General features: G+C 46.1%; 1 protein-coding gene across 2 annotated transcripts in view; it reads left to right on the top strand.

Annotated features, from left to right (window-relative positions):
- The window catches only part of SNRNP48 (small nuclear ribonucleoprotein U11/U12 subunit 48), a 46,510-nt gene that overhangs the window by 14,425 nt on the left and 19,585 nt on the right, over positions 1 to 12,500 (top strand). For both annotated transcript variants that reach the window (XM_068098988.2, XM_068098989.2), the window contains exon 7: positions 2,828 to 2,937. In XM_068098988.2, coding sequence (XP_067955089.1) covers positions 2,828 to 2,937 — 110 coding nt within the window. The remainder of the gene's footprint in view (positions 1 to 2,827; positions 2,938 to 12,500) is intronic.

Here is a 12,500-nt window from a genome sequence, read left to right as displayed (position 1 = left end):
AAATAAATCACCAAAGTGTAAAAGAAACTCACCAGATTGATATACTGAGTTAAGAAAGTAAACCCAAGTCAAGAAAAAAAAAATATTCCATATTAAATGCCAAGTCTGTGTGTGTATATATATATATATATATATATATTGTTGCGGATATGAGGATGGTATTTTTTTGATTGTGTAATATTGCTTGAATATGGCCCCTCCTGCCTCCAGTGTTGTGTAAAGGTTAAAAGGGCGTCCCGGTAGTTAATTCCATAAAACACCACATTGAAGGACACGATAAAACCCTTGTTCAGTAGCTTATATCTTATTATGTGTTTTAGAGTAAGGCCTTGTCTTCCATTAGAATGACACTCCATTGCACCGGGTGAAAGAGATAAATTCCCTTCATTCCCATTCCCAAAAACCTCCATTTCCCCCTTTCGTCATTGCCAAGCCTCTATTGCCAATTACATCCCCTCCAAAGTCGCCATTGACCACGAGGCAGGGTTTTGGAAGAAAGGCGGGTCCCCACCTCGTCAGAGAGGGGAGGAGTGAGTCAGCCCCACTCCACCAACCACGAACAAGGGGTTGGACTTGGAGAGAAAGATCAAGGAGGTTCGCGAAGGTTGAGGGGCGGGGCCTATATAACCCGCTGCGGGACGTTCCCCAACAGATCGCAGATGAGCTGAGAAAGGAGAGGAGCTTTTACACGAGAGTCGCAAACAGGGTCCAAGAGAGAGCTGGGTTGTGAGGTCCAAGAGAGTTGAGAGTTGCACCGTTGTTGCGTGCGAGATACGAAAAGCCTTTGACAAAGAGCCGCTTCAACCAGCCCCGTTTCAACCAGCCGAGTGACCCTGCCGGCGTGCGCTGTAAAGCCGAATACAAGGAGCTGCCGGCGTGCGCTGTAAAGCCGAATACAAGGAGCCGCCGGCTCCCCGCTTCGCGCCCGGAGTGGACCCGCTCGCTGTGCCCTGTGATCCCACCTGCTCATCCCTCCAAACGATTCCTACCCTTTCATCCATTTGCGTACGTGAGTTTGTTTTGTTCGTGCTGTCCTGGGTAGTAAACTAAGTCTGTATAAGCTAGTAATTTTCACTGTGTCACCTGCGTTTTCATGTCACCTGTAAATAATCGTGACTGCTCTTTTTGCTTATGTGTGTGTAAATAATAAACCCCGTTACTCTTCTGTACGTCTTCTTCTTCTTCCTCTTTGCATTCGTCGTCTTAGTCTTTTCCATATTGAGTAGCTGTGGCGCGATACGGCCAACGTCTGGGTGAATCGGGTTTAGTCGGGGAACAACTGTTCGGCCGCGGTGCCTTCGCTCGGCAAACAACATCCTTAACCGCGGACCGTAACAATATATATATATATATATATATATATATATATAGTATATATATATGTATGTATGTATGTATATATGTATGTATGTATATATATATATATATGTATATATATATATATATATATATAAATATATATATATATATATACATACACGCGCAAGTTGTTTTTGCCTGCCATCCTCACACGTAGGTGGGCCTCAGGAGATGGAACAGAGATCAACCGGGTCCCAAAGTATCCGTGTGTGTGTGTTGCATACCTGTGTGTGTGCACAATATATGTGCAATAGGATTCCTCGACAGGTTAGAGTTGGCAAAACTCATCAAGCCCCACGGGTGCCTCCCCCTCCCCCTACCAAAGCCTCCCACGAAGCTGTTGTGTTTGGCACGTTACTGGATCTCACGGAGCTCGGTTCCCTGCAGGCATAACATGGCTTAAAAGGGAGTCGCCAAACCCGGGCCCTTGCTCCCAGCATGATGAAGCCAGCGAAAACCAGCAAGCTGCCAGGCCAGTCCAGGCCGCATACCAGATGATCCACATGACTTTGGGTGCCACATGAACGGCACTCTGGCCCATCAAAGTTGCTGTGCATTTTGAAGGCTGTACACACGACATGATTCCTCAATCTCACCTCACTCTCTCACATCCTCAACGGATGGAGCTCCATAGGAGATTTGTAAAAGTTCCCACCCGACAGCAACGGGCCCACAAGTCCCACCAAGCTGCAGGTGTGACGAGCCAGGCCACCCAAACGCACTTCGAACGGCACCGACCACCATCCTGTCCCATCAATGCCGCCGTTCCCAGGTCAATCTTTTCTGTCTTTGAAACTGATTTATTCGACACAGCTCCTGGTCCTCTCCACAACCGGCAAGTCGTACAAGTCAAATCCGCCGTCATCGTGTGTGTGTGTCATTGGTTGTTATCTCCATTTGCGGGTTTCAGGAGGTGGAACGGAGTCCACCCTGGACCCAAAGTATCCCCCTCCTCTTCTGTAAGGGATCACGGTTCATGGACCAAGCTGCTCAACTTTTTCATAGTTTTGTTCTAAGGGCTCTTTTCAGGATTGTCACCGAACCCCGGATTGCCTCCAGTTGTCGTTCATTTGTGCTAATATTCCTGGGGATGGTTTTTAAGAATCCAATGGTGAGGTTCTTCTTTATCATTCCTGTTGCTCCAATGATCACTGGTACAATTTCGATACTCTTCAGCTTCCAAGATCTCTTGACCTCATTTTTCAGGTCCTGGTATTTGGTCATTTTCTTAATTTCTGCGTTGTTTTGGCCAAAATCGCTGGTTACTTATCTCAATCATAAATGCTGTATTTTCCTTTTTGTTCCCGAGTATAATGTGTGCGTGCGAAGCTGCGAGTGCGTGTCATTTCGGCCTTGCTTTGCTGTAACCGCTCGTAGTTCATCAAAATGTAAGTTTGTATAACTATTAGCAATGGCATAGTCCCTCCCAGAATATTGTAATTCTTCATGCATCCCATTGTGTGTACAGATTATCCGGGAGGTTATTGCAGTTCACACAGCTGAGCTCGCTCGCATCTGGAAAGAAGATGATGAGGAAGAGGTAAAGGAAGAGGAAGAGGAAAAAGGCGAAGAGGACAGGTATCAGCTTTCCACCACCTCAATGAATCACTATTCACTGTTATTACAGAAGGGGTTCCTTATAGCTAACAAATACATTCTCTTGATGGGCTGTTGTCTCTAAAATTTATTCCATCACGAACAATTCTGCACTCCAGTTTAATGGGTCAACGTACATTTTCCATTTTCCCATGGCGTCGGGAAGGGCATCCGGCCATAAAAACATTGCCTCAAACAGGGAACCATGATTGTCATGGGGCCCGCAAGGCTAACCCCCGCTCTAGCGGGGAAAATGGCCTTAAAACGATCATTCATTCATTTTTTCATTCCATGGCAGTTATTCACGGACTAGTTTTATTGAATGAATGAATGAATGGTATCCATTCGTCCTGGGGCAACGTGAAATCTGGTGTGCCACATAGCTCAGTCCTGGGTCCAGCTTTGTTTCTCCTATATATTAATGACGTCCAATACCAAATCCAGCCTAATTTGCATCTGTTTGCTGATGACAGCATCATCTACCATGAGATACAGAGTAATGATGATCATATCCTACTCCAAGAAGAGCCGCATACATTCCCTGACTGTTCTACAAAGTGGTTGATGGCTTTTAACCTTGAAAAAGGTGCTACACTAACTACAATGAAGAAGCGCAAGCCAGATCTGCACTGGTATCGTCCCCCACTCCCACCCTCAACACCCACCTGACTGTGAAACCAACTTCCACAGTCTCTTCAATCTCATTTTGTGCTCTTCGGGTCTTCTAGACAGCTCTTCAACACCATGACAAATCATCCCCTATCCAATACCATGATCTTTTCTACACCCGTTAAACCACCTCCATCCCTCCCAAATTTTGCTTTTGTATCAATCTTTCCCACCCCTTGCATTCTCCCATACCCCTCATTATTACTCACATCCCTTGTTTGTCTGTCTCCATCTATTTTGTCCCTTGGCCCTCCTGTTGTAATTTCCGCCTTCTGCTGGTCCTTTTGTTATGTTGTTTTCTGATCCATTCTGTGATCCAGCTCTTCCACGAGTATTGACCATGTGTGCAAAAAAAAAAAACTATAAGGATCTGGAATCTGTTCCCATCCACAGCAGTGATTGCATCATCAATTGCAGACTTCCCGAAGTTAGCTCCACAAGTCGTTAGAATGATGTAACCACCTGAAAGTTCCAGGATGATTTAAATTAAAAATAAAAGTGGATCATTTAAAGTTATGGCAAAAAAATATATAAAAAAATAGAAAATAGTAATATATATATATATATATATATATATATATATATATATATATATATATATATATATATATATGTATATATATATATTGTTACGGAACCCAACGTCGGCCTATGGTTCCCCTTTGAGGGGGGATTAGTCCCCTCGTTCGTTACTGACCGACGTGGTCCCTGAAGCTGCACCGCGACCTCCGGAAAGGCCGGTGAGCAGCTTCGTTCGCGACCGCGGATAAGATGTTAATTTGCCGAGCGGATGGCAGCCGCGGCACGAACTGTTAACAATGACTTGACCCGATTCTCAAGCGTTGGCCAAATCGTGCCACAGGTATTCAATGGGGAAAAGACAAAGACGACGGATGTGAAGAAGAAGAAGACGAAAAGGGTTTGAAATACGACTATAATTTATTACTACTATTTACAACCAAAAGAAACCAAGGAGAAGGAAGGATACGAAAATAAAGACAGAGAGAGGGACGGACCAGAAGGACACAGTGAAACTCTAGCTTAACTAAACAGGCTTAACTTATACCCAGGGACAGAACAAACAAAGACAGACTCACACGGGGAATTGCAGAGTGGATCGGCTGGAAGGGGGAATGGGAAGGCCCTGGCCACTGTAGGCGTCGAGGTCCGGCTCCAGGAGTCGACTCGCGTTCTTGGCGGGAAAACCTTGGTGTCTCCAACGCCACTCTCGTTCGACCCTTTGTGCTCCTCCTCAACTCAACTCTCAAAAGGCTTGCTGTCTCTTCTTTCAGCCACCAACAACCAACACCACCGACAACAACTGTTCTGACGCATGCGCACCCGTTTTATAGCGCGCCTGGCGATCAAGACACCGGCCGCTAGGACACGCCCATCGGTGAGCTCGCCTCGGCCCTGATTGGTCGCGAGGGCTCACCGACCCTGCCCTTAGAGGAGGCGTTGGCTAGGCCACGCCTTGTCCCTGGCGCTGGGCCGACTCCTCCCACCTTCTGCTCCGAGATGACCTCGTGGCTAATGGAGTCTTGCGGCGATGGAAAACCACTCGCACCGCTGGGATGAAAACGAAAGGGGACCTAGCTTATTTGACGTCGGTGCAATGGAGTATCAATTCATGGACGACATAGCCTTAAACTAATACACAGAATAAGGAAATAACTACCAACAAGGAGGAAATCTATGATTTGGCTACGTGATTGTATATGACCTAACTAAGGGACGCCCTTTGACCTTTATACACAGAATGGAGGCAGGAGGGTGGTCTTTACAATTCATTACACAATAAAAAAAACACAATCCTCATATCCACAACAATATATATATATATATTTATTTATTATTATTATTATTTTTTTGGCCATATATATATATATATATATTGTTGCGGATATGGGATTTGCATCCATCCATATCCGCTTGTAAATATTCCCCTATTTCCTCAATACTTCCCAACTATTCCCAATCCCCCATTCCCTAGTCCCATTTTCTGTAAACAACACTCTGTAGACCCGACCTCCCCCTATTTCCCCCATTAAATGTCGTGCCCAGGTTCACCGCATCTCATGTAAGACAACTATAGGACATCTTGCTAGTTATTCTTAGTCTATGTCAGTTAAGGACTCGTTTCCATTAATTCTGACCCTTCGTTGCACCAGAATGTGATTGTATGGCACCGTTAGGAAGTTTAGGACCTCCCAATACCTCCCCGCAGCTCTTCCTCACAGTTCAGCAACAACAACAACAACAACAGCAACGGCGGCGGCGTGCACAGGGGGTGCGCGTCCTCACTCCGGCTTGGTTGGTAGGGGGTGTTGGGAGGGCATGAGGCCTTCCCAACGAGCCGCCATCGAACATGTGCTCGACGGGGTTACCAAATAGGGGCTCCCTGTCAGCTCCTCGTCAAGGGTGGAGCCCGGTAACCCCCGCACCCAATGGAAACGGCGGACCGGTCCCATCTGGGGCGGAGCCAACCAGCCGAGGGCGTGTCACTCCCCGCTGAGCATGCGCAGGAAGAGGGAGGTGACGTCAGATGCGCGCTGAGCTTGGAGCAAGCAAGACGTACCCTCCGAGCGCTGTGAGGCCTCCCCGCATCTCTGGACTGGACCGTGCTTTATCCTGTCCCCGAGCCAAGGTGCACTTTGTGCTATCGACTACCTGTCCCTTCCTGCCATCAATCCCTGTGTAAGTCAGCCTTGTTCCGTTTGTCTGTGGTCTGTCTGGGATAAGATAAGATTGTATCTAAGTGCCTATCTCTTCTGTGTCTTTACCTCACTACCGTGTAATCTACCCCCTTTTCTCCACCACTGTAATTATATCCTCCTCCGGAGGTCTTGAGAACTGTACCCCTTGCGTCGTTTCATCTATCCCAGTCGTTGTGTCCTTTCTATCATTGATTTAGCATAGCGCGATTTGGTCAACGTCTGGGTGGAATCGGGGTCTAGTCGGGGAATAACTGTTAGGTCGCGGTAATACACCACCGCTCGGTCGAAATAACATCTAAACCGCGTCCGTAACAATATTGTTGCGGATATGGGATTTGCATCCATCCATATCCGCTTGTAAATATTCCCCTATTTCCTCAATACTTCCCAACTATCCCCAATCCCCCATTCCCTAGTCCCATTTTCTGTAAACAACACTCTGTAGACCCGACCTCCCCCTATTTCCCCCATTAAATGTCGTGCCCAGGTTCACCGCATCTCATGTAAGACAACTATAGGACATCTTGCTAGTTATTCTTAGTCTATGTCAGTTAAGGACTCGTTTCCATTAATTCTGACCCTTCGTTGCACCAGAATGTGATTGTATGGCACCGTTAGGAAGTTTAGGACCTCCCAATACCTCCCTGCAGCTCTTCCTCACAGTTCAACAACAACAACAACAACAACAACAACGAGCGCAGGAAGTGCGCGTCCTCACTCCGGCTTGGTTGGTAGGGGGTGTTGGGAGGGCACCAGGCCTTCCCAACGAGCCGCATCAAACATGTGCTCGACGGGGTTACCAAATAGGGGCTCCCTGTTAGCTCCTCGTCAAGGGCGGAGCCCGGTAACCCCCGCACCCAATGGAAGCGGCGGACCGGCCCCAGTGGGGCGGAACCAACCAGCCGAGGGCGTGTCACTCCCCGCTGAGCATGCGCAGTGAGAGGGGGGTGACGTCAGATGCGCGCTGAGCTTGGAGCAAGCAAGACGTCCCCTCCGAGCGCTGCGACACCTCCCCGCATCTTCTGGACCGTGCTTTATCCTGTCCCCGAGCCAAGGTGCACCTTGTGCTATCGACCTACCTGTCCCTTCCTGCCATCAATCCCTGTGTAAGTCTGCCTTGTTCCGTTTGTCTGTGGTCTGTCTGGGCTAAGATAAGACGGTAATTAAGTGCCCATCTCTTCTGTGTCTTTACCTCACTGCCTTGTAATCTACCCCTTTTCTCCACCACTGTAATTATACCCTCCTCCGGAGGTCTTGAGAACTGTACCCCTTGCGTCGTTTCCTCTTTCCCAGTCGTCATGTCCTTTCTCTCATTGATTTGGCATAGCGCGATTTGGCCAACGTCTGAGTGTTGAATCGCGTGAGTTGGGGAAGAATCGGGGGAACTGTTCGGTCGCGGTAATACCAACCGCTCGGTAAATAACATCTTTAACCGCGTCCGCAACAATATATATATATATATATATATATATATATATATATATATATATATATATATATATATATATATATATATATATATATATATATATATACAAACAGACTTGGCATTTAACATGGAATATTTTTTTTGGGGGGTGAACTTACTTTTCAAGATGACTTAGAACCAAAAGTTCATTGGAATTATGTTCAAATTATTCTAGATTTTGTTAATGTGACCTGTAAAAGAAACAAAAACCACATTTGACATTTCCAAACAAATAAATTGATACTTGAAAGTGATGTAAACTGATATCGAACTCAATTCACGGACAGTACTGTGTTAAACTTCTGTGCGTTTTCCAGAAGTATCTCTTTATTTTGCACATTAGCCCAATTTTTTTTTAACAAAAACAAAAGTTAAATTACGACTGGGATTACGGACAGTAAAATTACCGTTCAGTACTTTGTGTAACCCCCACGAGCATTCAGGAGAGCACGTACAGTCGTACATGTTGAGGCATGCTGTTCATGAGATATGACAAGGTTTGGACAAGAATTGCTTGCCATGCAGTGACAATAGCCTGCTGCAATTCACGCACAGAGGTCGGCTGCTGGTCCAAGTGGTCGATTTGACGCGTTAATTCTGCCCACAAGTTCTCTATCGGATTCATATCCGTGGACATGGCAGGCCACTCCATATGCTCTACACCACGGTCAGCAAGAAAGTGTTGGATCATGTGAGCACGATGAGGCCGTGCATTGTCATCTTGGAAGACAAAGTTTCCTCAAAAGGTTGCACGAGCAAATGGAAGCAATGTTTCTTCCAGAATGGCCCTGAACTTGAACTGGTTCAGGTTTCCATTCAGAACAACCAGGTCAGTTTTGCCCCCTGCATGAAAAGCAGCCCAAACGGTCACCCCACCACCTCCAGCTTGGACTCTTGGCACTATACAATCTTTGTTGTAGGCTTCATGCACTTGTCTGCGCACTCAGACGCGGCCATCTTGACGACAGACCAGAAATCTAGACTCGTCACTGAAGATCACGTGATTCCAGTGTCCTGGCTGCCATTGACGGTGCTCTCTGGCCCACTGCAATCGGTGCTGGCGGTGTTGTCTGGTCAGGCGTGGCTTTCTCAGGGGACGCCTGGCACGATAGCCTGCTTGAACTAGTCGTTGGTTGACTAGCCTTCTGGTTGGTTACAGGCACATTTGTCAGTTGCTGCCACTCAGCCCTAAGCCGATTAGCTGACTTGGTACGGCCATTGCGGACTAACCGGTGCAGCTGGCGATCATCCCTCCTTGTGGTTCTGCGGGGACGTCCTGGCCTCGGTATTGGAGTAGGGACACCCCTCTGAGCATTTCGTTTCAGGATCTTCGACACCTGACCTTGAGTGATGCCATACTGCTGAGCAATAGCACGCTGTTTCATGCCGTAATTTCGTAAAGCCACCACTCCATGACAAACAGCATTGTCGAGTTGACGGACCATCTCCAGAGGAAGCGGCAATAACTTTTGGAGACGTGCAGCAGTTGTTTTCCACTAATACAGAACGCAACAACCCTTGTATACCCGACTGTGAAGGCAATCATCAAATGCACCTGTCCGTACATTTTGCCACGCCACCTGTGATATAATCCTGTTGTTGACTTCTTGCTGCGACAGACAATCAGTGACATGGTTCTTTTAACAAATAAATCACTGAAGTGTAAAAGAAACTCACCAGATTGATAAACTGAGTTAACAAAGTAAACCCAAGTCAAGAAGAAAAAAAAATATTCCATATTACATGCCAAGTCTGTATATACAGTCACGTGAAAAAGTAAGTACACCCCATGTAAAGTTTTGACTTTTTCAACATATTTCAACATTCAGCTATTTGATCTTCATTTCAACAATATTGATAGATAAAGGTGATATAATATAACAAATATCATGAAACATTTACATTTTGTAGTCCATTGTATAATTTAAATAAACATAAATGCAAATTTTGCTTGTGGAAAAAGTAAGTACACCCTTGGCTCTAATAGGTGGTATTGCCCCCTTTGGCAGAAACAACCTCAAGTAGGCGTTTCTTAAAACTGTCCACCAGTCTTTGACATCGACTGGGAGAAATTTTTGCCCACTCCTCCGTGCAGAATTCTTTCAGCTGTGCGATGTTTGAGGGGTTTCTTGCATGCACAGCTCGTTTCAAATCCCCCCAGAACATATCAAAAGGATTTAGATCCGGGCTTTGACTTGGCCATTCCAGAACCCTCCATTTCTTTCTTTTCAGCCATTCCTTTGTGGATTTACTGGTATATTTAGGGTCATTGTCATGTTGCAAGGTCCACCTTCGGTTGAGCTTCAACTCTCCGACAGATGGCCTCACATTATCCTCAAGCACCCTCTGGTACAATGAAGAATTCATCGTGGATTCTATGATGGTGAGCTGCCCAGGCCCTGATGCAGCAAAGCTGCCCCAAACCATAATATTTCCACCACCATGCTTTACAGTTGGAATCAGGTTTTTGTAGTCAAATGCTGTCTTTGGTTTTCGCCAAACATGTCTTCTGGTACTGTGGCCAAATAGCTCTACCGTTGACTCATCTGTCCAGAGCACATTGTTCCAGAAGTGCTGGTCTTTGCCCAGGTGTTCATTGGCAAACTTTAGTCTTGCCCTGATTTTCTTTCTGGACAGCAAAGGTTTCCTCCTGGCACACCTCCCATGTGGATCAAATTTGTGCAGCCTCTTTCTAATGGTAGACTCGTGTACTTTGACATCAACAGTGGCAAGAGCTACCTGTAGGTCCCGTGATGACATTCTGGTGTTCTTAGAGACTTCTTTCAGCATCTTGCGGTCTGATCTCGGCCTGAACTTGCTGGGGCGGCTTGGCCTGAACAAGTTGGCAGTTGTTTGGAATCTTCTGCACTTGTAGATGATCTTCCGGACAGTCGAATGATTGATTTCAAATTGTTTGGAGATCTTTTTAAATCCCTTCCCAGACTCGTAGGCATCTATAACCTTCTTTCTGAAGGCCTCAGAGAGCTCTTTTGATCTCGGCATAGTGACGCTGCACACTTCAACAACAAAGAGAAAGCCAAACTAAAGGTCTGAGGTTTAAATAAGACAGGTTCATCCAAGATCCTCTCTAACGATGTTCTAATCATTTGCACCTGAGCTGGTGCACCTGATTCTAATTTTAGGTATTTGAAGTAGTGATAAATGTAGGGGTGTACTTACTTTTTCCACATGCAAAATTTGCATTTGTTTATTTAAATTATACAATGGACGACAAAATGTAAATGTTTCATGATATTTGTTATATTATATCACCTTTATCTATCAATATTGTTGAAATGAAGATCAAATAGCTGTATGTTGAAATATGTTGAAAAAGTCAAAACTTTACATGGGGTGTACTTACTTTTTCACGTGACTGTATATATACAACAACAGGCATTTTAAGGCCATTTTCCCTGCAAGCGCGGGGGTTAGCCTTGCGGTCCCCATGACAATCTTCTTCATTTTGCCCTTTGCTGCATCTCCCCTTGTTTAACCCCCTTGCCCGCATTTCTTCTTCGACCATCTTTAGCCAAGTCTTTCTCGGTCTTCCCCGTCCTCTACTTCCTTCTACATTCATTTCCATCACTCTTCTCAACCAGTCACTTTCATCCTTCCTCAACACATGACCAAACCATCTCAACCTGTTTCTCTTCACAGCATCCATCACAGGCTCTAATTCCCATCATCTTTCGCAATGCATCATTTGTCTTCCTCTCTCTCAACGATACTCCGCACATCCACCGAACCATTGGCATTTCCACCCTTTCCAGCCTTCGTTGCTGCTCTACGTTCCCATGTCTCGCTCCCATAAATCATAACACTTCTCACACATGCAGCATACACCTTTCCCTTCAGCTTCACGACACTCCCCTCCTCGTCAGCACGCCACTCAGTTCCCGAAACTTCTTCCATGCACATCTCACTCTCGCAACCGTTGCCGAGTCTGATCCACCTTCTCCATTCAGCATGTCTCCTAGGTAACAAAATGTTTTCACACCTTCCAGCTTCACGCCGTCTCCAAGATTCAACTCAACATTTCCTCCATCTGCAGCTCCCTCTGTGCACACCTTACACTTGAATGTAGCTGCCACACTGGTTAATGACCCTCTCAAACCACAACATTTTTGATGAACCCACTCAGCGCACATTGTGCATTGAATGGAATTCACTCCGACAACCTTCCTGCACACAGCACACGGCCACTTCCCAGTTCTTTCCACCTCACCACATGCTTTACCACTTGCCATCACCTTCGTTTTTCCGATATTCACCTTCAGACCTTTTGTTTTCCATACATTCCCTCCACTTGTTCATCTTTTCCTTCAGTCCATCCATACTTTCCGCAATCAACACCAGATCATCTGCATACAACAACTCCCACGGTAAACCCTCCTTTACGTTCCGAGCCAGCACCTCCCTCACAGCTACAAATAGTAGTGGACTTAGTACCGACCCCTGATGCACTCCCACCTTCACCTCAAACTGACCATTGTTCCCGTCCTTCGACCTTACAGCTGTGCGCGCTCTTTTGTACATTGTCATCACTACTCTGATCAACCATTCCTCCACTCCTAACTTCCTCAATGCCCATGTCACTACTTCACGTGGAACCCTATCGAATGCTTTCTCCAGATCAACAAACCCAAGAAACAACTTCTTCCTCTTTTCCATGTACTTCTCCTGCAACT

This window comes from Myxine glutinosa, chromosome 7, assembly GCF_964187855.1.
Source record: "Myxine glutinosa chromosome 7, kmMyxGlut1.1, whole genome shotgun sequence".
Lineage (NCBI taxonomy): Eukaryota > Metazoa > Chordata > Myxini > Myxiniformes > Myxinidae > Myxine > Myxine glutinosa.
The sequence above is the reverse complement of the archived record's forward strand: the minus strand, read 5'-3'. Positions and strand labels throughout refer to the sequence as shown.